Consider the following 27,639-nt stretch of genomic DNA (forward strand, 5'->3'; position numbering starts at 1 on the left):
TCTTCGTTAAAGCCTCCAGGAGGGTGAAGATCCAAAAGGCTTCTTGCTTTCATAACCTTTGGTGTCTCCTCCCTTCGTCTAGGTTGCCTTCAATCGACTTTATCCCAAAAACCCTCATGCCCGATGGGTCACCTTGATGGGCTTCTTGGAAGTGCCGAGGGACTGGATATTTCACTCTTGTTTTGATAATGCCACATTTGTGTTCACCTATCCTGACTGTTGATTTTTATTTATTTATTTTTTTGACGTAGTAAGCCTTGCTCGATTTAGTTTTCTCTCTCTTTTTTTTTCATTTATATGTGTAATCATTGCTGTAATGCTAGGTATACATATATAGATTTAGATTACCTGCTATTGTTAACGATTTCTCTAGTAATTATCAATTTCAAATAACAATAATTTTTTATTTTTATTGATATTAATAAGGTTTTTACCAAAGATTATTTTAATCTATGATAGTATTATTATTTTATTTGTGGAAAGAAAATGAAAACGTATTTTATTTTTTTACACAAAGTGGTCAATTCATAAGATTTTTCTTACATAGCATGTACATAGTAAAAATGACACCCAAAATACATTCTGCTACTCGTCCCAAGTATGGTGATACCACATATGTGAGACTTTTACACAGCCTGGCCACAAACAGAGGCCCAACATGCAGTGAGCACCATCAGGTGTTCTGGGAGCATAAATTACACATCTAATTTCCTGATGACCTATCATACTTTTGAAGGTCCTGGAGCACCAGGACAGTGGAATTAATGACCCCATTTTGGAAAGCAAACACCCCAACATATATTCTATGAGGCATGGGCTGCAGATAGGTACTCGGGTACTCTGATGGGTTGGAGACAGGTACTCGGGTACTCTGAGGGTTTGTGACAGGTACTCAGGCACTCAGATGGTCTGCAGATAGGTACTCAGGTACTCTGGGCTGGGGACAGGTACTCAGGTACTCTGATGGGCTGGTGACAGGTACTCGGGTACTCTGGGCTGGAGACAGGTACTTGGGTACTCTGATGGGCTGGAGACAAGTACTCTGGTAAACTGATGAGCTCCAGATAGGTACTCTGATACTTTAATGGGCTGCAGATAGGTACTCAGATACTCTGATGGGCTGCAGATAGGTACTCTGATGCTTTGATGGGCTGCAGATAGGTACTCAGATACTCTGAAAAAACAAAAAAACAAAAAAATACTGCGCTACCTATAGAAAATATCCCCCAAAAAAGCAGCACTTAAACAGTGAGATGTGCACTTAAATAACTAATAAAAAGGAAATAACCGCGCTAAATATAAGTGAAACACGTGAAACAATCTCCAAGACTTCCGTGAGGAAGTACATATATAAATACAAAAATGTTGAAAATTATTAACAATTAAATTATGAAAAGTACATGGGTCAACACATGTATGTATGAATCAAACATGAGTGTCCATATGTGATATTTGCGAATAAAAATAAGTGTCCATATATAGTAACAGAAAATAAAAATGTGAAGTAATGATCTGAAAACAGTCCAAGAAAGACCCCTTGGATGAATCCAACCAGAGTCAATGTTGTAAAAAATATGAGTGACAACCCATACAGTATCCGCAAATACCCAATAATTGCGCTTACCGCAAGGCAAGCATACACCAGCCTGTATCACGTCTTGGGTTGGAGAATCCAGATGGTGCTCTAATGCCCCGTACACACGGTCGGATTTTCCGACGGAAAATGTGTGATAGGACTTTGTTGTCGGAAATTCCGACCATGTGTAGGCTCCATCACACATTTTCCATCGGATTTTCCGACACACAAAGTTTGAGAGCAGGATATAAAATTTTCCGACAACAAAATCCGTTGTCGGAAATTCCGATCGTGTGTACACAAATCCGACGGACAAAGTGCCACGCATGCTCAGAATAAATACAGAGATGAAAGCTATTGGCCACTGCCCCGTTTATAGTCCCGACGTACGTGTTTTATGTCACCGCGTTTAGAACGATCGGATTTTCCGACAACTTTGTGTGACCGTGTGTATGCAAGACAAATTTGAGCCAACATCCGTCGGAAAAAATCCTAGGATTTTGTTGTCGGAATGTCCGAACAAAGTCCGACCGTGTGTACGGGGCATTAGACTGTATACATCGTAGCTGAAAGGATGCAATGAGGACACCAAACTTCCATCAGACGACGCCATTTGTGGTGAAATGTACATCGGGAGGTTGACGCTCTGACGTCATCGCCATTTTCAGTGTGGACGGGTGCTCGATATGCCGGCCGGCTGTTTGCTGTATTTTTACATACTCATGTGAGTTTTCTACCTTTATCTATTAAATCGTTTTTATCAGTATTACACTATGGCCAGTTCCTTTTTATTTACATGCTTGTGAGATGTCATTTTGGAGTCTCTGCTGTATCCCCCCGGTTCCTGCCCAAGCAGTCCAGAACGCCAATGGATCTCTCATACTGCTATTGAACATAAGCTGTGGTTGGCTTGCCTTGCGGTAAGCGCATTATTTGCCTGGTGGTGGATCACGTAGTGTGGTGTGGTTAACCAATACTGAACACATGCTGTTGTTGGCTTGCCTTGTGATGGAAGTTTGGTGTCCTCATTGCATCCTTTCAGCTACGATGTATACAGTCTAATAGGGCGTACACACGGTCGGACTTTGTTTGAACATTCTGACAACAAAATCCTAGGATTTTTTCCGACGGATGTTGGCTCAAACTTTTTTTGTCTACACACGGTCGCACAAAGTTGTCGGAATTTCCGATCGCCAACCACGTGGTCACGTACACCACGTACGACGAGACTAGAAAAGGCCGGTTCAGAACCAAGTGCGGCACCCTTTGGGCTCCTTTTGCTAATCTCGTGTTAGTAAAAGTTTGGTAAGAGACGATTCGCGCTTTTTCAGACTCGTGGCTTTCAGATCGTTTTCTGCCGTTCAGTTTGTGCTTGTGGGTTTGTATCTGCTCTTCAGTGCGTGCAAGAAAGTTCCGCGTGACTTTAAGTAGTCATTGTATTCTTGTTCGTTCGTTACTGGTTTTCAGGTCGCTCTTCACAGGCCTTGCTGTTCCTCAGTGCGTTCTGTTACTTTGTTCTGAGCAGCCGACCGTTTTCTAGCCATGTTTCGTATGTGTACTCCTCATAGAGTTCGTGCTGTGCGGGGGCTTGGTGTTTGGGTCCTGACCTTGACACAAGTCCAGTCTATGAACAGGGTGGGGAGGAGTTCATCGACCAAGAATTGGTTGCTTCAGCGTGACCAGTTCTCTCATATGCCTTTGCTCCGTGAGATCCGTGAGAATAATCCTGATGATTTCAGGAACTTTCTCAGGATGACGGACCCCGTGTTTCACCGTTTGTTGGCTTTGCTGACCCCCTATATCAGCAGGCAGGATACCTGCATGAGGCAAACCATCACTCCGGAGCAGAGGTTGGTCGCTACCCTGCGGTATTTGGCGACAGGGAGAAGCCTGCAGGACTTGAAGTTCTCGACAGGCATCTCCCCCCAGGCTCTGGGTATCATCATCCCAGAGACCTGTTCTGCCATCATACAGGTCCTGCAGAAGGAGTATATGAAGGTAAGATTTTTTACATCACATTTTATTGTATTGAATGTTTGCTAATATATTGTATTTCTTTCCTCATTCCCTAATTACCATGATTGTAATATGCTGTGAATGTCCCCTTTGTCCTCATGCATGCTGGATTTTTATGTAATTATTATTTTAGGTCCTTCATACATATTTGCCCTTCAATAACCTCCCCAGCATGGTGACTCCTGGCCTATATTCACCTCATGTAGTCACTTAACAATGTATTTTATCAGCTCTATAGTAGTGCTTTACCATAAAACACCCCCTAAAATGTTTGGAAATGTTATTTTTGATTTAAATTCTGGCAGAGTGCCAGAAGCTTTTTTTTGTTGGTGTCCCCAAATAATTTTTTGTAACCCTCCCAACCCCCAACTGCTAAGTCAGCTGATCCCAATTCTCTATGTATCCTCAATCATCTATCTGCTGACTTTGCCAAACCCATACACACTATACCCACCTCTTTACTGGTCAGATTTATGGATGAATTGCCCAAAGCATGTAGTGCAAGGGCCTGCCTGTATACTTTCCAATGGTACTGTTTCAAGTTTTTGTATTCTATTATTATCTTGATAGGTAATAGCAGAATGTCCAAATGTCCTCAAATGTGTACAATGTGTATTTATATCTTTGTATTATGACACTTCTTACCTGTCCAGTGGTCTGCCAATAGCGTAACTAAGGAGGGGCTGTTCCAAGTAATACCCATTATTTAGGCATTCAGCTCTCAATGAAGTGAAGAGGGTTACCTGTCCAAGATTCCCCCCCCCCATAATGTTAGAAATGGCCCATGAGAGGGGGGGAGGAGGAATATGATAGGTGTACCTTATACTTTGGCCTTGTTAAATTCCCCTTACTAAATGCTATCTGGAGGTTGCCAAATAATGTTTGTGCCTAATCTGCTTGCCATGTTTCTGTGAAAAAATAGTAATGTTTATTGTTTTTTCCTCAACAGTTTCCTTCCACGCCACAGGAATGGCAGACTGTGGCCTCCCACTTTTCCCAGCGGTGGGACTTTCCTAACCGCGGAGGGGCAATTGATGGGAAACACGTCCACATTGTCCCACCACCCAACTCGGGGTCGTACTATTATAATTACAAGGGGTTCAATAGTATAGTGATGTTGGCGGTGGTGTCGGCTAATTACGACTTCCTGTATGTGGACGTGGGGAAGAATGGCCGGATGTCCGATGGTGGAGTCATCGCCCAGACGGAGTTTTACAGGCGTCTCCAGAATGGCAGCTTGGACTTGCCAGCTCCAGAGGACAATATTGAAGGACTCCCATTTGTGTTTGTTGCTGATGAAGCGTTTGCGCTGGGGGACCACCTGATGCGGCCATTCCCAATGAGGACCCTCACCCTGGAACAGAGGGTTTTTAATTACCAGCTGGCCAGAGCCCGAAGAGTGGTGGAGAACACATTTGGAATCCTGGCCAGCCGGTTCCGACTATTTCTGACACCCATCCATATGGCGGAGTATAAACGGAACCATATTATACTGGCGTGCTGTGTTCTCCATAACTTTTTAAGGAAACATTCGGCCAACTATGCTGGCTCAGTTGGGCCTGAGGCCGGAATCCTACATCAAACCACACTGACGGCGCTTGAAAGTGGCCGTCCTGGCTTGCCCTCCCTGAGTGCCCGTGATGTCCGGTTACGCTACCTGGAGTTCTTTGCGGGTAGGGGGGCTATCAATATGCCAGACAATCTGTGAAGCCTTTTTATAATAAAAAAAAAAAAAGAAATTCTTGGTGGACATTTACTGCTTGTGTTTGTTTTAGCTGACCCTGACAGAAATGTGTTGAGTCCAGAAAATGTCGTGATTGTGTAACCTTAAACAAAGCACTGTTGGCTGTTATTTCCTAAATGCAAAAACACATTTCACTACAAGTGCACTTGCAACTGCACTGAAACTGCACTTGTAGTGCAAAGAGGATTTGCCCTTAGGAAATAACACCCATTTTTGCAGAAAACAGCAATTACATCACCCCAAAAGTGTTGTATTGTAGTGTTGAGACAATAATCCACACATTCTTGAGTAAGCAACTTTTTTATACCTGCACAATCACATGTGCATTTACCAAAGGTTTTTAAAACAAACCAACATGTTTGTTGTATAACAATTTTTGCAGTAGCATTATCAAAAATGGAAATGTCCATTTCAGATAAAACAGGCCCGTGTAAAACCAACAAGAAAGCCAAAAAAACTTGAACTTACAAAGTTCACATTAGGTAAAACCTGAAGGCTATATCAGACATCAGTATTTAGGAACTGGGTTTGATATAGCGTTCAGATGGGGGGAAATCACCCCTGGAAAAGCCAAATTTGGAAGATGCACACCAATTTAGGAATGTCAACATGTGCTATCTGCCATCAGGGGGGATCAAGGGACGTATTTTGGGGGAGCAAGCCCTTCCTCAACGCTACTTTATAATTGAGGAAGGGGTTGCACCCCCAAAACGCGTCCATTGATCTCCCGTGATGGCAGATAGCACATGTTGGCACACTGTGTGCATCCTCCAAATTTGGCTTTTCAAAACATTGCAAAAATATTTAAAAGATTGGACCACAATCCAAAAAGTGATTTTGTGGGGTTTTAAATTCGCCCCAAAACATCAATGATGTTATTATTTTTTTTAATAACATCATTGATTTTTTGCTGTATGTTTTGCAGTTCGACATTACACCCCATGATCTCCCCGATCAGGATCTGGGCACTTTCTGATGTGAAACGTTCTGGATCCACAACATCACGATCACCTAAAAAGAGAGAAAGAAAACAAAAACAGGTCTCAAAAATCTGCCACCATCCATCTCTTTTACCTGAGCCTGTGGTCGCAGACACTCACCTGTTGTGGTGCCAATCTCCACCACATCTTCTTCTTCCTCCTGCTCTTCTTGGGTTGGTGTTAGTTCCCCTTCTTCCAGAGGTGGAGGGTCTATGGTCTCCTCGGATGAGGGGTGTCCTCCGAGTCTTTTCTCCCCTATATAAAACAAAAATGGTATAATTAGCACACAGATATTTGATGGCAGAACTAGAAATAGGAAACATTGCTTGGAAGTGGGGTACAATTGTCTATTTTAGCCGAGTTCCAAGATTTATTTTTTTTATTGGCCTTTGTCAAGCTGCAATACTTTACCTGTTTAGTACAAGCTTCACAGATGGAGACCCCCCTATAGTATACACTGGAGCACCTGTGTGGCCCCTAATAAAAATGGTGTTCTTGTGTCCAGATGTGAAAACAGCTGCTCAGTGTCCTCCCCTTACACAGAATCTAGTTGGCATTTCATTCTAGTAACAAACCCATCTACACAAACAACTATTTGGCATCCAAGTAGGCCCCAAAAAAATGTGGGAAAATGCATATGGCCTAAACAATGGTGTTTTAGAGGCCGAAAGAAAAATGTTTGATACGAACGAATAATGGGCCCATGAACATTAAAGTTTCCTTTTTTAAACTGTACAATTAAGAAAAGCACATGGAGCAGCACGAACGCAATAAAGACAGAAAGAATAGGAACACAGCACAACTACTTACTTTTTTGCAGCACTCTCCGGATCTTTCGGTACTGCTCTGACTCTCTTAACTTCAGGTCCCACCACCGCTTCCTGAGCTGATCTTTCGATCGTCGTACCCCGAAATTCTTGTGAAGGCTTTTGACCACTTTCGCTATGATCTTTGCCTTTCTGATGTTGGGGTTGGGGTAAGGCCCATACTTTCCGTCATAGTCGGACTTCTTCATGATGTCGACCATCTCCAACATCTCCCCAAAGGACATATTTGTGGCCTTAAAACGTCTCCTTCTGGATCGGGACGTGTCTGGATCCAGGCTTTCCTTCTCCTCCTCCTCGTTCCTGCAATTAGCACGCACCTGCTGTGACTCCGCCATGTGCTCTTCCCCCACTGCGCCGAATGAAAAGGGGAGGGGAATAGACTAGAAAGAACGTCAGGGGCGGGTGGAGTTACACGCATGCGCAGTGTGTATAAAGCGTAACACGCGTGCGTATTACGTACGATCTGTGAGCGGAGGAAGGAGCATTGGACGCGCCGATCGTAAGAACGAAGGTAAGAGACAAACTATACTGCTTCTACATTGAAGCCTATATTGTAACAAGATTAGGAGAGTTTTGTCTGACATTAGGCTTTGTCTTGTGTTGTGTCTTGCAGTGAACATGGATATCTTAGTGAAAGACAATGACTTCATGTCAGTATTCATAGATATCTAAAGGGAGCTGCCATGTCTGTGGGAGATTAAACACCCCCTTACAAGAACCAAGCAAAGAGGAAGGCAGCACTGGTGCAATTGTGTGAAATTGTGAAGCAGGTGATCCCCACGGCAGACATCACCTATTTAAAGATCTTAATTGGTGGCCTGAGGAGTACATATCTAAGGGAGCGCAATAAAGTCCAGGATTCACAGAGATCCGGAGCAGCAGATGACATCTATGTCCCCAGGATGTTGTACTACGACAGGCTGCATTTTCTGGCAGGCCAGACGGAACCCAGGCCATCCCTCTCCAGTCTTCCTTCCACGCTTCCTTCCCCCCCGGCTGAGGCTTCTGACGCCCAACCTGGGCCTTCCAGGCAACATGTGGAGGAGCCCAGATTGAGCCAGGTATAGCATTCCTCTAAATATTTCTGCTTGTCCAATCAATGATGTTACCTAGATGTTAGTTTGGAGTACTAATTTAGGATTGTGATTGATGAAGCAAAACATTACAACCATGTCCCTTTTTCATACACAGGGAAGTCTCAGCCAGGAGGTGGCTGGGCCGAGCCGGCTGGCTGATCTGCAGGTCCCTCCACCCCCCCTGAAAAGAGAAAGTGGCAGTAGGAGGAGTGCCCTAGAGGAGGCTACCGGAGGACTCTTTTGGAGGGCTACAGAGGTCCTGGGAGCACGACAGACCGTGGAGGAGGACATTGCTGCCACCATTGCCTATAAAATGCAGAGGATGGAGGAGGGCCAACAAGTCTTGTGTGAGGCGCTCATATTGGAGGCTCTTAACAAAGGTATGAGGGGCCAAATGACAGCTCAGACACACCTTTGCGATGGTCCTCCTCCTCCTCCTGCAGGTCCTCCTCCTCCTTCTCTTCCAGGTCCTCCCAGTCCTCCTCCAGGTCCTACTCATCCTCCTGCCACATCTCCAACTGCACAGCCACAGCCCGGAATGAAGCATGAAAGGAAGACCAGAAAGTGAGGACCCTGGATCCAGTCTGGTCGGCCAAAAAATGCAGCCTCTTGTGGTACCACAGCCTGGGGACACCCATGTCATCTGCTGCTATCCGGATCTCTGCGAATTCTGGACCAGACTGCCCTCCCTTACATATGGACTCCTCAGGCCACCAATTTTGATGTTCAAGAATTGATGTCTGCCCTGGGGGTCCCAGGCTTCGCTAATTTCTCCTGTTGATCCAGTGTTGCCTTCCTCTTTGTTTGGTTCTGAGCCCTTAATAAAGGATTTTTGTTTTGAATTATACTCTCCTATGTGTTTTACTTCAAAAAGGACAGTTGGTTTGTGAGGATTCAGGTACATTTCAAATATACAATGTGAAATGAACAAGGGACACCAACAAACAATCTCCTTGAGATTAAATAATAAAAGATATCAATGGTGTTGGGGTAACTTGACACACAAAACACACACAAAAATATTCTGGAGTAAAAATAAAAATAACATTGAACAAAGATCAGCCTTTGAAAAAATTCAAACATTAAAAAAAATAAAAGGCTTAAAATCCCCAAAAAAATTAAATAAAAAAAAAACATTCAGTCAGATGTGACAACTAATAACAATATATTCAGGGAATCCCAATAAAAAAAAACAAAAATAAAACTTTGTGAGAAGTGTGTGTGAATATGAGCAGCAAAACTACTTAATTCTTGTCACATTATAAAGAAGAAGAGAGTGCGCTGTATTAAACCATTTTTAACATTGCAGCGTGACGAAAGTGCTGTATCCATTGCGAACGCTAAGTTTACCAGAACGAGCTGTTCCGTCTTGGAATTTCTTCTGAGCATGCATGGCACTTTGTGCGTCGGAACAGGCCACACACGGTCGGAATTGATGCGATCGGATTTTGTTGTCGGAAAATTTTATCTCCTGCTCTCCAACTTTGTGTGTCGGAAAATCCGATGGAAAATGTCCGATGGAGCCCGCACACGGTCGGAATTTCCGACAACAAGCTCCGATCGGACATTTTCCATCGGAAAATCTGACTGTGTGTACGGGGCATAAGAGCACCATCTGGATTCTCCAACCCAAGACGTGATACAGGCTGGTGTATGCTTGCCATGCGGCAAGCGCAATTATTGGGTATTTGCGGATACTGTATGGGTTGTCACTCATATTTTTTACAACATTGACTCTGGTTGGATTCATCCAAGGGGTCTTTCTTGGACTGTTTTCAGATCATTACTTCACATTTTTATTTTCTTTTACTATATATGGACACTTATTTTTATTCGCAAATATCACATATGGACACTCATGTTTGATTCATACATACATGTGTTGACCCATGTACTTTTCATAATTTAATTGTTAATAATTTTCAACATTTTTGTATTTATATATGTACTTCCTCACGGAAGTCTTGGAGATTGTTTCACGTGTTTCACTTATATTTAGCACGGTTATTTCCTTTTTATTACTCAGATACTCTGATGGGCTGCAGATAGGTACTTGGGTACCTAATATGCTGGAGACAGGTACTTTGGTACTCTAATGGGCTGGAGACAGGTACTCGGGTAATCTGAGCTAGAGACAGGTACTCGGGTACTCTGATGGGCTAAAGATAGGTACTCGGGTACTCTGGTGGGCTAAAGATAGGTACTCGGGTACTTTGGGCTGGAGACAGGTACCTGGGTACTCTGATGGTCTGCAGATAGGTACTCAGGTGCTCGGTGCAGGTGACAGGTACTGGGGTACTCTGATGGGCTGGTGACAGGTACTCAAGTACTCTGAGGGGTTGTGACAGGTACTCGGGTTTTACTTTGTACTGTGATCAGTAACTAGCTGTCACTGCAATCTCCTCCTTGCAGGATCGGTGTGTGAGGATTAGAACCCGGTAACAGCTAGTCACAGCGGTTTGTTTACATTCTGTGACCGGCTGTGATTGGACACAGCTGGTCACGTGGTAAAGAGCCAATTTCATTGCGCTTTACCCCGATTGGGGATGGGCTGTATCTGCCAGAGTCACACGCCGCATCCCTGATCGCCACTCTGTGCGCCCCTCTACGCTCACGAGCAGCATGCACGAGGACAGTGTTTGTGACTAGCTGTGATTGGACACAGCCAGTCACGTGGTAAAGATCCATTTTTATTGGCTCTTTACACTGATCAGGGTTAGGCTTTTTTCCGAAGGACATGCCTCATCCCCGATCACCGTGCTGCGTGCACCCGGGGGTGCGTAAGAGCTGCAAGACTGGGCGGATGTCATATAATGCCCACCAGGAGGAAGGAGAAGTTCCTGCCAGCGTCATTTCACTATGGCCCGGTATAAAAGTAGTTAAGGTGGTTGTAAGATCTGAAGGTTTTTTACCTTCATGCATTCTTTGCAAGAAAGTAAAAAAGCTTTTGTATGCAGCAGCTTCCCCCCCAGCCCCCCTAATACTTACCTGAGCCCCATCTTGATTGAGCGATGTGCACGAGAGCAGCGGCTCTCCCAGGTTTTTTCCCCCTCATTGGCTGAAACAGCAGCAATAGGCTTCCGCTACTGTCACTCACAGCCAGTAAGCCAATGAGGAGAAAGCAGGGGCGAGGCACACATGCTTTGTGTGTAAATGGACACACAGAGCAGCAGCTTGGGATCAAGCCTGCTCGGGTGCCCCCATAACAAGCTGCTGGTTGTAGGGGCACTCAGTAGGAGGGAGGAGTGGCCAGGAGCAGCAGGCTGCACATATCATGTAACTTAGTAAAAAAAAAAAAAATCCACTTTTGATATCACATTAAGTTATAGATGTAGCAACGTCAACACCACGATCAGAAGGATATGGTAGTTCAATATTGGGGGGAAAAAAACAGGTGGGTTCATACCTCTTGTCGCTGCTTGTCAGTGCTGTAAGAGGAGGGGGAAGCCAATTTTTTCTGGCCTGAGCATTGGTTGTGACAAGAACCCCATACATGGGGTTTTACCTGCATGCTCGACCAGCATTGTGAGTACATTTTAGAGGCTTTTTTAAACAATTTTCCGGAGGGGTTCTACCTTGGGGATTCATAGATCCAATGCTCCTTTTGGGATATTTTTACCATCTTTTACAAAAGGAGGATGGCATTTGAAGTACATGGATACATCAAAATGTTTGTGTTTTTATGCTTTTTTTTGTGATGATTTACTATATATATGTGGAATTGTTCATATGAAAATGTGTGTACATGTTGATAATGTATACCAGTATTGCTTATATATTAATCATATATAAACTTTTATATGTGTTTTTCTTTAGACTCCTTTCGCACTGGGGCGGTTTTCAAGCACTTTAGTGCTGGAAATAGCCTCTGCTAAGCTCCTGAAAACCGCCTCCCATTCATTGTAGTGTGACTTTTCACTTGGGCAGTGCGCTTGTGGGAGATTATGAAAAGTCTTGCAAACAGCATCTTTGGGGCAGGTTGGGAGCGCTGTATTTAGCGCTCCCAAAACGACCTGCTCCTTTGAATGAATGGACAGCACTTTTAGAGCACCTGAAAAAATGCTTTGAAAGTGCAGCAAAATGGGAGTTTAACCCTTTCTGGGGGTTAAAAGCAACCCGCTAGTGGGCAAAAAGTGACGTAAAAGCACCGTTTAAACAGCGCTAAAGCAAGGGGCGCTTTAGCGCTAACGGCCGGCATGTTCAGTGTGAATGCACTCTTATATTTTCCTATTTGGCTTGTTTTTATTACCCACATATACATCCGTGGAAAGCTGGACTTTGCTCCAATAAACATGCTGGATTGCTACATTGACATGTGCATTATTTGTACCATATCTATATGATATTACATTGAACATTTATACTTTGTGTTTTTGGAAATTTGGGTTTATGTATAGGATATTGAGAAAGAGAGACTATTATGTTTTTACAAATCTTTCACAAATCTTGGTGTCCTCAATTCCTGCACGTCATAAATTGCCCCACTACTAGGGATGAGCCTAACACCCCTCAGTTCGGTTTGCACCAGAACCTGCGCACGGACCGAAAGTTTGCCCAAACTTTAGAACCCCATTAAAGTCTATGGGACTTGAACGTTCTAAATCAAAAGTGCTAATTTTAAAGGCTAATATGCAAGTTTAAAAAGGGGTTGGGGACCTGGGTCCTGCCCCAGGGGACATGTATCAATGCAAAAAAAGTTTTAAAAACGGACGTTTTTTCGGGAGCAGTGATTTTAATGATGCTTAAAGTGAAAAAAAAAGTGAAATATTCCTTTAAATATGGTATCTGGGGGGTGTCTATAGTATGCCTGTAAAGTGGTGCATGTTTCCCGTGCTTATAACAGTCCCTGCACAAAATGACATTTTTAAAGGAATAAAAGTCATTTAAAACTGCTTGCGGCTTTAATGTAATGTCGGGTCCTGGCAATATGGATGAAAATCAGTGAGACAAACGACATGGGTACCCTCCAGTCCATTACCAGGCCCTTTGTGTCTTGTATGGATTTAAAGAGGAACCCCGCACCCAAATTAAAACAAGGAAAGGCGTGGGGCCCCCAGGCCCTATATACTCTGAACAGCAGTATACAGGCGGTGCAAACAAGACAGGGACTGTAGGTTTGTTGTTAAGTAGAATCTGTTTGTAATTTTGAACTGGTACGTTTTTAAAGTGTAGCTCCAGCCAAAAAATCAATTTTTAAGCTTTTTGGAAAACATAGGGAAGGGTTATCACCCCTGTAACATTTGTTTTGCTGTCTGTGCACCTCTTCAGAAGATTTCACCTCACTTTCTGTCCCAATGACAAATGTTTTTTGAAAATTTGGTGTTTTTAGTGAAACAAGGATTGGTGATAAAGCATCAGTGAAGAGGAGACATGTTTTTCCCATATTAACTCTTACAGGAGAGAGTTTCCCTTCCTAGGGGTAGATTTAATCTCACTTCCTGTTGTCTCCTTCCATTTGCAAGTAGGAGTCGTTTGTAAGTTGGATGTTTGAAAGTAGGGGCCTGCCCTATATACTTTGCAGAAATTGGGGCCTTAGGTGTTGATGTTGCCACAACACTGTAAGCCCTCACAGTTACTCTTGGTGGGCGCAGGAACGGGCCCTGCTATGAAATATTATATCAAGAATTGTAATTACATGTCCCTGTTGAACAGGGGCAGAAAAATTGGGCCTTAGGCACTGGTGCCACAACACTGCAACCCCTCACAGATGCTATAGTTGGAGCGCAGCAATGAGCACTGCTGAAAAGTATTGCATCAAAAATTGTAATTATAGGCCCCTGTTAAACAAGGGCTGAAAATTTGGGCCTTGGGCACTGGTGCTGGTGCCACAACACTGCAACCCCTCACAGATACTCTAGTTGGAGCGCAGGAATGAGCCTTGCTGCAAAGTATTGCATCAAAAATTGTATTTACATGCCACTGTTAAACAGGGGCAGAAAAATTGCCACAACACTGCAACCCCTCACAGATACTATAGTTGGAGCGCAGGAATGAGCCTTGCTGTAAAGTATTGTATCAAAAATTGTAATTACACGCCCCTGTTAAACAGAGGCTAAAAAATTGGGCCTTGGCCACTTGTGGCGGTGCCCAGAACCAAAAATGTTCTTACAAGTTATCAGCATGAAAATTAAGGAGGAACAGGATTGTCACTCAGCATAACAGGATAGTCACTCAGAATCAGCATAGCGAGTCTTGAAGGGATCTCACATTAAAAAAAAAATAAATCGGTAACATCAGCATCAGGTGCTTGGTAGCTGGTGATCCATTTTTATGAAGGTCAGGCGTTTGACCGATTTGGTGGACAGGCGCACCCTGTGATCGGTTACAAAGCCTCCAGCAGCACTGAATGTGCGTTCTGAAAGAACAATGGATGCAGGACAGGCCAGTAGTTCAATTGCATACTGTGCAAGCTCTGGCCAGTGATCCATCCTCAAGACCCAGTAACCCAGAGGATTTTGGGTGAGAAAAGGTGTCCAAGTCTGATCTTGCCCCTAGGTAATCCTGCACCATGTGAATCAGACGCTGGTGATGGTTGCTGGAACCAATCAGACCTTGGTGCTGCGGACTAAAAAATTGTCTGAACGCATCGGTCAAACGCCCACCTTCTCCACCGCTCCTTCTGTGACTGACCAAAGCCTCAGCAACACGTTGTCCAGGAGGACCAGGAATTTGTAACCTACTAGGCTCTGGAAACGCGTTGCACAAACCTTTCTACAAGGCCTCCCAAAGATTTTTCATCCTCTGCTCCCTCTGTGATGGCAAGATAAGGTCCACAACCTTACCCTTGTAATGTGGATCAAGGAGGATTGCCAACCAGTAATGACCTCTCCCCTTGATACCACGAATACGAGGATCCTTCCGCAGGCTTTGCAGGATCAGAGAGGCCATGCAGCGTAGGTTTGCTGAGGCATTCGGTCCACAGTCCTCTGGGTCACTAAGGACGACATGATCCGCAGCCAGCTCCTCCCAGCCACGTACAAGTCCATGGGTTTCTTCGGACTGTAAATGATCCCTTGAAGACTGCTGCTGATGCTGAGTGCCAGGCTCCACCTCCCTGCTGACACAATCCTCCTCCTTCTCCTCCTTGTCCTCTTCCTGTGTGATCAGCGGGCACACAGGAACACTGTCGGGATAAAGGGGGCCTTAAGAGGTAAGGAAGTCCTCCTCTTCCTCCCTCTGTTCTGCCTCAAGTGCCCTGTCCATTATTCCACACAGCCTGTGCTCCAACAGGTGGACAAGAGGGACAGTGTCACTGATGCATGCACTGTCACTGCTCACCATCCTTGTGGCCTCCTCAAATGGTGACAGGACAGTGCATGCATCCCTGATCATAGCCCACTGGTGTGGGGAAAAAAAAAACAAGGTCCCCTGACCCTGTCCTGGTGCCATAGTCGCATAAGTACTCATCGATGGCCCTCTGCTGTGTGTGCAACCGCTGCAGCATGGCCAATGTTGAGTTCCACCTGGTGGGCATGTCACAGATTAGGTGGTTCTTGGGCAGGTTCAATTCCTTTAGGAGGTCATCCAGCCGAGCACTGGCATTATATGACCTGCGGAAATGCACACAGACTTTCCTGGCCTGCCTCAGGACATCCTGTAAGCCCGGGTACCTGCCCAAGAACCGCTGCACCACCAAGTTAAGGATGTGAGCCAAACAGGGCACATGGGTCAGTTGTCCCTGTTGGAGGGCGGAGAGGAGGTTGGTGCCATTGTCACAAACCACCATACCTGCCTTAAGCTGGCGTGGCGTCAACCACCTCTGAACCTGCCCCTGAAGAGCTGACAGAATCTCTGCCCCAGTGTGGCTCCTGTCCCCCAAGCACACCAGCTCAAGCACTGCATGGCATCTTTTTGCCTGCGTGCTTGCTTAGCCCTTTGAATGCCTATGGAGCACTGCTGGTTCTGAGGACAAATCAGCACAGAAAGAGGCCATGGAGGAAGAAGAAGAGGAGGGGGTGGAGGAGAGAGGTGTGGCTGAATCACCACTAGTAGAATTTTGGAGGCATGGTGCTGCTGTCCTGTATCCTTCCCAGCTGCCAGAAGAGTCACCCAGTGCGCGATGAAAGATAGGTAACATCACTGTCCATGCCTGCGGTAATATGCACCTTACCGCTGACCGCCCTGTCCAGCGAGGCCGTGAGAAAAAGTGGCGTTTGGGAACCTGCCACTGAGAAACCGCACATTCCACAAACTCGCAGAAGGGGGCAGAGTCTACCAACTGAAAAGGCAGCAGTTGAAGTGCTAGCAATTTAGTCAAGCTAGCATTCAACCGCTGGGCATGTGGATGGCTGGGAGCGAACTTCTTTTGGCGGTGCAGCAGCTGGGGCAGGGAAATTTGCCTGCTACACCTTCATTCCTCTCAGTGCAGGTTTCAGAGAGGACTGAAGGTATAGTGGGGTTGGAGATCCCAGCTGATGAGGAGCAAGGAGAGGTCCGCTTTTGTTCTTTGGTGTGGGTCTTTTAGGTACGCTTGCCAACAAATTGCATGGCAGGTCGACATATGTCTGGTTAAGCATGTGGTGCCCAAGCGGGTGATGTTTTGGCCATGTGAGATACCCTTGAGACATATGTTGCAAATAGCAGCAGTGGGATCTGATGCACTCATCTCAAAAAAGGCCCACACCAAAGAACTTTTGGAATAACACGCAGAGACAGCAGCGCGCTGCACATGCGGAGCTCTGTGGTGTGATGCAGTCGGTGTGCTGCCCTTAAGCTGGCCCCTGGAGGACATCCTGCCTCGGAGATGTGCCTCCTCCTCCTCTCTCCTATCAGGCACCCACGTGGAGTCAGTGACCTCAGAATCCCCTCTCTCCTCATCACTGGAGCAAAGCTGGCAGTATGCTGCAGCTGGGGGAACATGACTGCCAGATTGCTGTCCTTCTTGGGCACCCCCTCTCTCTGGGCTCACGTTACTGCCTTCCTCTAGCTGGGTACCATCATCGGAGCCTTCAAAATGCTGGGCACCCTCCTGGAGCATGTACCCAACACAGTGGTCAAACAGTTCGGGGGACTCCTTTAGGAAGACATGGTGGGGCTAGGGAAGGAGTGACTGATGCCATTGAGCCGAAAGAAGAGGCCGCGTTGGCAGCTGCTTTGCCAGACAAACTACCCTGAGCCTGGGTGAGAGAGGATGAGGATGGCTTGGTCATCCACTCTACCAAGTCTTCTGCATGTTGCGGCTCAACACGGCCAGCTGCCGAAAAAAAAAAGGACAAGCGTGTCCCACGACCACGTGCTGATGAGGATGCACCGTCTCCATGACCAGCACTGTTGCCTCTAGACACAGAGCCCGCTTGCCCTCTTTTATTGGCTTGTGACTGTCTGCCTCTCCTTGTTGGCCTTCCAGACATACTAATGGCCTGCAGTGAGATGTAGCTGAACAAAGCTGGGATGTATATATATACTGATACTGCAGCTAGCAGAATCAACTGCCTGGCTGTAGTATTATTAGTATGAGAACAACAGCAATTGTCTTCAGGCAGCTTTAGGTGCACACTGTGCAGAGGACGCAGTACACTAACTGTAAATACTGCAGCTGCCTGCCTGTGGTATTAATAGGATCAGAACAACAGCAATTGTCTTCAGGTAGCTTTAGGTGCACACTGTGCAGAGGACGCAGTACACTAACTGTAAATACTGCAGCTGCCTGCCTGTGGTACTAATAGGATCAGAAGAACACCAGCAATTTTCTTCAGGTAGCTTTAGGTGCACACTGTGCAGAGGACACAGTACATTAACTGTAAATACTGCAGCTGCCTGCCTGTGGTATTAATAGGATCAGAACAACAGCAATTGTCTTCAGGTAGCTTTAGGTGCACACTGTGCAGAGAATGCAGTACACTAACTGTAAATACTGCAGCTGCCTGCCTGTGGTACTAATAGGATCAGAAGAACACCACCAATTTTCTTCGGGTAACTTTAGGTGCACACTGTGCAGAGGACGCACTACACTAACTGTAAATACTGTAGCTAATAGGACTAATAGGATCAGAAGAATTTTCTTCAGGTAGCTGTAAAAACTGTAAAAACACCTGCCTGTCAATAGGAAGAGAATAACAGGAACGGATCTAGCTACACTGAATATAGTGTGTGTGTGTGTGTGTGTATATACACACACACACACAAAACACCTAAGATGCATATATGTACACAATACACACTAAGTGCAGCTAACTGACTCGCCTGCCTACTCTGTCTAACTTAAATCAAATGACCCTGTCTCTCTATCTCTCCGCCACCGCTGGAACACACTACACAAGGCCGCCACGAAGGCGGCCTTATATAGTGTGGGGCGTGTAATAAACCCCCTGAGCCATAATTGGCCAAAGCTACCCTGGCTTTGGCCAATTACGGCTCTCTGTACAGACGGCGCTGTGATTGGCCAAGCATGCGGGTCATAGTGCATGCTTAGCCAATCATCAGCCAGCGATGCACTGCAATGCCGCAGTGAATTATGGGCCGTGACGCGCCACTCGAATGTGACCCATAACGTTCGAAATTCGACGAACAGTCAAACATGCGATGTTCGAGTTGAACATGGGTTCGACTCGAACTCGAAGCTCATCCCTACCCACTATTACAATACATATTTTTTTCACTTAAAGATTATCCAGGGGTTAAAAAAAATAAAATACCTGATAGATTGCCATATCAACACAAGCAATTTTGGGTGCCACACTCTCCCACCGCTTTGCTATTGTATTCTGATAAAGGGACTCTCCAACCTCCACCCATTATACACGTATCAGCACTCGTAGCCATTGGCTGCAAGGACTGATTGCATGCTGGTTTTCCAGCATGTCCCTTCAACAAAAGCTGGTTATTAGATCAATTTCTGTCAGCCAGACTGTTGTACACACTGACTGAAATTCGGCCAGTTCCTCCTGAGCCGGCCTTTTTTGGACCGTGTGTCTGTGTTACAGTCCTAGCAACTCCCCTGATTTTATAGTTTACATTTCATGACAGATGTTAACACTTACCAGACACATCTAAGGTCTGCAATTCTTGCTTCAGGTTCATGATTTCTCTGCACAGCTGAATATCATCAATCCTGTAAGAAAACAATACAAAGTACTGACATTAGGAATTGACTAGTTTAATATAAGTTACTAAATTAATATTAGTTTGATAGATTTTCTGTTTTCTTTACATTTTATTTTCTTTTATGTGACCTATTACTAAGGAGAAAAGGGGTTGTCCCTGTTCTACCCTATTCTCTGAGAAACAATTTAGGTAGTAGCTCAGTTGGGTGGAGCCTGGGTCTGGAAAGGGATGTTGAATTTTTAAAAAAAAGGTAAATCCACAAGAAAATTTAAGAAGGATGAACACATACCACACTAACATGCTGGTCCTGCTAGGAAAAACCTAGCTTCTGTTCAGCAGGCTTTAAAGTTTCCCAAGTGATGGGAAAGGGATTGGAGCTGAGATGCAGGGCCAAGCAGCACTGGAACAGAGTCCCCTGACAATCAAGGCAAGGATGTCAAAGTGTGCTACCCCCCCAAACTCTTGGCACTACAGAAACTAGCAATTAAAAAAAAAAAAAAAAAAGGAGGGCGATGAAATAGTTGATAACAATAATGCCGTGTACACACGGGCGGACTTTTCGGCATCAAAGGTCCGACGGTCTTTCCTGACGGACTTTCAATGGACTTTTGATGGACTTCCGAATGAACGGACTTGCCTACACACGATCACACCAAAGTCTGACGGATTCGTACGTGATGATGTACGACCGGACTAAAATAAGGAAGTTGATAGCCAGTAGCCAATAGCTGCCCTAGCGTCGGTTTTCGTCCGAGCAAATCTAAAAGTCAGTCTGATTTTCGACTGAAAAAGTCTGCTGCAGGTCCAACGAAGCTTACATACGGTTGAATTGTCCAACGGATTCGTCCCATCGGACCAGTCCGGTTGAAAAGTCCGCCCGTGTGTACACGGCATTAGCATTAAATAAAACTTCAACTACAATTGTAGTGTGAATAAAATAGTTATGGCGGACAGCATTTTTTTTTGCTAATTTCACCAAACACGAAATTAGCAGAAGGGGCCCAAAGGGTGGCGTTCAAGAGCTGAAATTCCTCGTAGTACGTCACTACATTTGTGTTTGTGGCAGGACAACTTGTTTAACGTTAGTATGCAAGACAAGATCCTGGCACACGCTTTTTTGACAAAAATCAGATGCCCGGTTGTCCAACAATCGTACCGTACGAGGCTTTAGACCCCATACACACTATTAGATTTTCTGCAGATTTTTGTCTTCAGATTTACCAAAACATGTAGTGCAAGGGCCTGCCTGACTGCATATAAATTGAAACTCCTAAGCCTTGTACACACAGTACGATTGTTGGACAACCAAGCGTCTGATTTTTGCAACGACGAACGTAGTGACATACTATGAGGAATTTCAGCTCTTGAGCGCCACCCTTTGGGCCCCTTCTGCTAATTTTGTGTTTGGTGAGCATTGATTCCGAGCATGCGTGTTTGTACTTTCAACATTTTTGTACTGACCATCCGAAAATCTGATGTGGAGCTGTTTGACAAAGATTGACTAGCCTGTCATCCAGCATTTGTTGGCTGAAAATTGGATTGTTGAAAGGAGTGTACTAATGTTAAGAACTTTGGACAACAGCCTGTCAAACGAAAATCCCCTTCTGATTTTTGGACCGGGTGTACGAGGCTTTAGGCCTCGTACACCCGGTCCTAAAATCAGAAGGGAAAAGTCTGAAGACATGCTGTCTGCTGATTTTCGGATCGTTAGTACGGTGCATTCGACAGGCGATTTGACTTTTTCGTCAGACAAAAGCTGGATGTGCAGGCTATACATTTTTTGGCGCATGTGAACTCAACGTCTGATTTTCGGATGGTCAGTACAGAAATCATCACACAAAAGTTGAAAGTACAAACAGGCATGCTCGGAATCGAGGAACGACTGGGAAGAGTTCGGTCTTGTAAACTGTAACGAGCCTCTTTGCTCGCTCGGTTCCACTCTCCCGACACTCCTTTGCAGCTATTGAATCAGATTTCAACGTCTGATGGTTTGGTCATCCAATGCTCCGGGATTAGAACTACAGCTCTGTGCCGTTCTAACCCAGTTGTGATAGCTCAGAACAAACACCAGGCAGGCTGTATGTAAGTTCAAACAGGACTCTATCTTTATTGACAAAATACAGGCTTTTATACACTCAGAGTGGAGGTGCAGACCTCCTGCTCATATTACTCTAACAATACAGCTGTAACCTAATTAACCTAATTAACATGAGCTAATTAACTAATCCCTTTAGACAGCCTAGATGACTCAGACATGACTGTTAGGCCAGACTGGCCGTCTTGTAGTTCAGAAAATCCAATCAACATTATCACAATCAACATAGACTCTTCTTCACACAATAGCAGAGTTAATTAACACAAATAACAATGGGGATCTAATGACTCTTAGATCCCATAGTAGACTTATTTACAATACACATTTTAGCAGACAATAGACAGACAGGTGTTGGAATTTACATCAGCATCTCCTAACCGTATCTGTCCCAGCATTATGAATCAGCCACTATTCCAATATGGCAAATCCAGGGTCCCCAGAGTCTGTGTGTCCTGGGGGACCAGGACCCGAATCCACAGTAATACCACCTCAAGAGTCCCCAGGCATACAGCTCACAAAGAGCACCGTTCCCCCAAATGCAAGGGCCCCCGATCGATCAGCAAGAGGCTAGAATACAGTCCGTCCCCTCCAAAAGTCTCTCTCCCAGCTAGGTCTGTCACATAAACTGATTGATGAAATGTCAAAATTCTCATGTTCTTTAATGGGATAATAATGAAGATGCTTTGCATGTAGTTATGCCAAACATATTTTAAAAGGCATTTGTTTTGTACGATCTGAAAATCGTGAATCAACGCTCACCAAACTTCTACTAACACGAAATTAGCAGAAGGGGCCCAAAGGGTGGAGCTTGAGAAATGAACTTCCTCTTTATACCTCATAGTACGTCACTACGTTCGTGTTTGTCAAACGACAATTTGTGGATAGTTAGTGTGCTAGAAAGGTCCTGCACATGCGCTTTTGACTAAAATCAGACGCTCAGTTCGACAACAATCAAACCGTTTGTACGAGGCCTAAAAGGCAAAACTCTTGATTTTGCATGCTGCCTCAGAAAATACTAAAGTCTAAGGAAAACCATGACACCCAAGCAGCTAGCATTTTCCTAAAAGGTCAGTAAAAGTTCAGGGCAGTTTTCTTTAATTGGCCCTATTGTACCAGTATGTCAATAAGAAATAGCTATTAAAAGAAGATATAGGAACCAAAAGGTTCCAAACCCACGCAAATCAATGACCAAAAAAAAAACTATAATAAAGAGCTGCGTGTTGTAAAGTGTAAAAAACACCTAAAACGTCAAAAGAAATGAAGGAACCGCGCTCTTATATCATAAATTACATATCGTAAATCACCATAGAGAATAAACCAATAAATCTTTACTTGAATAGTAAAAAAAACATAAAAATTATGAAGTCCATGTACAGATCCCACACATGAATAACATCCTTGGTGAGTATAGGAAAAGTTCCTCTCCACCGGCATGCAGGCACACAATGCACTCACCAGACTTAATTGACCCCTAATACATGAGGTCACAGGAATGAATCCAAACCGCTGTTGTTATCCATTCAATATATATGTACAGTAGATAGCGTATTCAAAGCTCCAGTTTTGACACATAGAGAGGGAGAGGAAAGTACGCTCTCATGGTGCAGTAATTCAAATAATTTATTAAAAAGAGAAGGTTTGAAAGAAAACAATGATCGGCATATATTGTATATGGATCGCCAGTTAGCGCTCCACCTGCATTCCAACTGATCAGAAATAATGTATCTCAAACACCAACCAACGTTGTTTCGTCAGCCTTTGCCTGACGTCTTCACCCCGTAACCCCTGAAGACGTCAGACATAGGCTGACGAAACGTCCTTGGATGGTGTTTGAGATACGTTATTTCTGGTCAGCTGGATCCAGGGCCGCTGATAAACCAGTACAACTGGCCCTGTTGTACCGGCCCGGTCAGCAGGGGGGCCTGGGCAATCAGACAGAAGAATGCATGCAGAATAGAAAAAAAATTCTTCAACCAGCGCCCCTCCTTCAGCGGTGCTCAAGGCTGATCTAAGTGCAGAGTCCTCCTCCTTTTCCTCCTTCTGCTTGTGTAGCTAATCTCCCTCTGTGTCATGGAACTGGGGTCTGAACTGTTCGGCAGCCGTCCACTCACTGTAACAAAGCCCCGCCTCCAATATTGTGATAGACGGAACACTGATCCAATGTCTGGAAATTGAATCAGTATTCCATCTATCACGATCTAGGAGGTGGGGCTTTGTTACAATGGATGGCCGCCGAACAGTTCAGACCCCAGCTCCATGACACAGAGGGAGATTCCTGTGTAATACTCTGTGTAATCAAGGCATTGGTGAGGCTGCAGATGGGCGCAGTAAGGCAGAAATGGGCACAGTGAGGCTGGAATTGGCACACTGTACTGGAACATAGCAAATTGTATAAAAAACGGACTGGAACTGCGTGTGGTGTGAATCGTAAGCAAAAACTGATCTGGAAAGTATCCAGAGTGCATTCTTTTGGTGTGAACTGGCCGTAAAAATGCATTCACTGTTTTCCATGTATTCCAATGGCTCTAGTGCAGTCAGTTCCAGACAGTTTCTGGTTAGTTTCTGCACTGGAAACTGACCTGAAACAGACTGGAACTGACTGCATTGGTGTGAACTAAGCGCATGGAACTGTACCTGCTATGAACTGGCCCTTATTCTCAAAGCTTAATTGAATAACCTGAAGTTAGAAGCTGATTGATTGGTTGGCATAGCTGAACCAGATTCTGTGTGCTCCAGTTTTATGAAAATGCCCCTTAGTGTTACTGCATGATGGTCTGGATGCTTTATATTCATGCTAATAATTAGGGAAGGGGCCAGAACATGCAAACAGGCAAAAAATTTGTGTGAACATGTGAAACCTATTAAAGTCTATGGAACACGAACATGAAAAATCAAAAGTGTTCATTTTATAGGCTTATATGCAAGTTATTGCCATAAAAAGTGTATGGGGATCCAGGTACTGCCCTAGAGGACATGTATCAATGCAAAAAAAAGTTTTTTCAGGAACAGTGATTTTAATAATGTTTAAAGTGAAACAATAAAAATGAAATTGGATGGTGGGTGGTGTGTCCTACCATATACAGCACCTCATCCCGAGTCGAAGATCTCAAAAAATGGGGGAAACAGGGGATGATGGGATTATTGCGGTGCCACCAAAATTCAAAATTACTAGAATGATATTTTATATAAAATCATTTATTTTATTGATATCAAAAACATCTAAAATGTTTACATGAAGGAGTACAAAAAATATACAAAGCAAAAACAAAAACAGAAATACAGTGCAAATACATGACCGTCACAAAAGATGTTGAGGGGTGATCATAGTCTTATGTTCCCAACTAGTTTCGCCAAAACATTGGCTTCATCAGGGGAATGTAGAGATGTACTGCAGAGAGTAAAACCACTATAATAAAGAAAAAATGCATTATTGGATCAACATAATCTTGTAATGCTGGAGGCAAGCCAATCGCATCGCATAGCGGTCAAATTGCCGCCCCCCCCCATATCCCACGGTCTTCCCACCCCTCACACACCTAAAACATACCATGCGGGCTCCAAAACGCAAGGGGGACACCACCGAGACACTGAGAATGGAAGTTGCACTCAGCCCAGTATTTGGCTACAGGGGAATTAAAGAGCGCCTAAAAAACGAAGTATAGCATATAAGTATTGAACATTTTTTTAATTTTATTTAACAAAAGGGAGCTAAGCCTCAATTACATACCCTAATTATATGCAAAACCAAGGCACTCAATGTTGCACAAGGGAGATTCCTCCCAATACGTGGCTAGTTGCCTTAGAAGTTGAATGTTTATACAACTCAATTCCACATGTTAAAGGTATGGACGTGATCCGTACCCATCTCCTGGAGCGAGGACCATCTTTTGATGGTTACAGCCAGTTTGTCCTTCGGTTACTTGAGTTTATCTTGACTAGAAATGTTTTCATGTTTGGTTCCTCCCACTTCCTCCAGGTGCAGGGTGTGGCTATGGGGACCAAATGTGCCCCCTCATATGCCAACCTGTACCTGGGGGGGTAGGAGAGGGATTTGTTTTCTCAAGAATCCATGTCAGACTTGCTTTCTCAAATTATAGCCTGGTACAGGTATATAGATGATGTTTTCATTTTATGGTCAGGTAGTCGAGAGGATCTTTCATGGCTGATGGATTTGCTGGCTGTGAATACCTTTAACCTGAGTTTTACAATGGAATGCAGCCAAACTAAGATACAATTTTTGGATTTACAAATACATTTAGATTGTGATGGAACTTTACATTCATCATTATATCGTAAGCCCTCATCGGGCAATACGATCCTACATGCAGCTAGTGCACATCCCCAGCCTTTATTAGACAGTATACCCTATAGTTAATTCCTTAGACTCAGGAGGAATTGTACCTTGGATTCAGATTTTCACCTGGCAGCTAATGACCTGTATGAGAGGCTTCGTCGGCGTGGATACAGTTGCTCCCTGCTGAGGAGGTCCTTCAACAGAGTCATCAAACGGAATAGACATGATCTCATTCATTCTACTAAATCCTCAAAAATCAATAACTCTGTTAGGATTATTACCCAATTCTCAAAACAGCATGGCCAAATGAGAGGGATCTTTCAAAAATATTGGCCACTTCTGATGGCTGATAATACCATTAAAAAATTTCTCAAATCATACCCAGAAATCACTTACAGACGGGCCCCATCTATGAGAGACATGCTTGTTCACAGTCATCATGAGATACGAGGCCCCCTTGATCATTCAAATGCCGGCACATTTTCATGCGGTACATGCGATTTCTGCCCATTTATCTTTAACTCTAAGAATATTCCCCTTCCAAATGGTAGGATACACCGTTTGAAACATAGAGTTACGTGTAAAACAATTGGTGTCGTGTATCTGGCTCTTTGCCAGTGTGGCTGTTTCTATGTAGGGAAGACTAAGCGTCCATTCCTTAAACGTATTAAGGATCACATTGCACCTCTATATAAACACTTAACCACCACAGCTCTGAACAGGCATGTGGCTACAGAGCATAACTTTGACCCTCATGTTGTCAAGTTTGTGGCCCTTGGGCATATCCCTTCTCATGCCAGGGGAGGTAATATTGACAACTCCTTGCTTCAGATGGAGACCAGATGGATATATTTATTGAATGCGGTCAAATATCCTGGCCTCAAATCTTTTCTTTAGAATAACATTTATGTGTATATATACAAATATTCTTATTATCTAGCTAGTCTATTCTTTGATTGTCTCCTCACTGGCTGGTCGATCTTATGCCCATCGGGCCCTGCTGGTTCGGTGTTCCATCTGCCCTCACTCCTTGCCCCCGTCCTGTACCCACTGCTGGTTAATTTTATATCTGCATGTTGAAATAATCAATACAGTAGTCACTATATGTAGTTGCATACTGTATGTACGATAATTCCTATCATCTATTTTTATTGAATACATAATTAAAATATCTGGATTAGTTTGATGTATATAAAAAACAAAAAATAATAAAATTAATACAAAAAAACAATTATTGACAATATGGTGACCTAAGTTCATGTAGAGACATGTTATAAATCAAATGCATTGTTTAATTTTGGACTACCATATCGATTTTATTAATGCAATTCTGTCATCTAACTTATACTTGTGTTGTTGCAGGCATTTTCCTCCGTTATCGCATGGCGGCCATTGCGTTGATACCATCTGTCCACCGCCAGGGCCGCTCCACTTATGTCCCCGATCTGTCTGAATTATCAGACTTCCCTTTGTTCCTTCCGCCCTCCCCTACTCCTGGGGCTTGCCATGGTGGGCCCAATGCACTGAGTGTTTTTACCCCCCATTCATCTGGGAACTTGTTTCACTACAGCCTTTGGCTGCATGGACGCCCAAGGGCTGGCTTTATTGTCAGCCCGCCCCTTCGGCCGGGACCATCGCGGTGTTCCAACGCCTGTTCATGCCTCCTCTCCCCTCTGTCTCCCTTGGATGATGTGGGGTTCTCCCCCTTCTTCCTCTGGAGCCTTCCGTTGCACTTTCCCATCTGTCGATCATGTCGCAGGCAGTAGCCGCCATGTGACCGGACCGACGCTCGGACTTATGGGATATGTAGGCAAATGATACTGGCAACTGCGCATGTGCCCCGCCCGCCTGTCGTCCGCTCCTGATCAGCTGATTTATATCATGCTGATCAGGTGGGGGTTTTAAAAGGCAGCCTTGCTCTCAGTGTGTTTTTTCTCTCCTTGCTGTGGGACCATCTTGGGGAGCTGGCTACATATGTAAAAGGTAAT

The 27,639-nt window shown here is 44.5% G+C and overlaps 1 protein-coding gene across 1 annotated transcript in view; it reads right to left on the minus strand.

The window, feature by feature from the left end:
• The window catches only part of BMERB1 (bMERB domain containing 1), a 774,318-nt gene that overhangs the window by 121,561 nt on the left and 625,118 nt on the right, over positions 1–27,639 (minus strand). Inside the window, exon 3 of the mRNA XM_073591158.1 lies at positions 19,199–19,269. Within this exon, the coding sequence (XP_073447259.1) occupies positions 19,199–19,269 (71 nt within the window). The remainder of the gene's footprint in view (positions 1–19,198; positions 19,270–27,639) is intronic.

The sequence above is a fragment of the Aquarana catesbeiana genome, linkage group LG06, assembly GCF_042186555.1.
Source record: "Aquarana catesbeiana isolate 2022-GZ linkage group LG06, ASM4218655v1, whole genome shotgun sequence".
In the NCBI taxonomy this organism is placed as follows: Eukaryota; Metazoa; Chordata; class Amphibia; order Anura; family Ranidae; genus Aquarana; species Aquarana catesbeiana.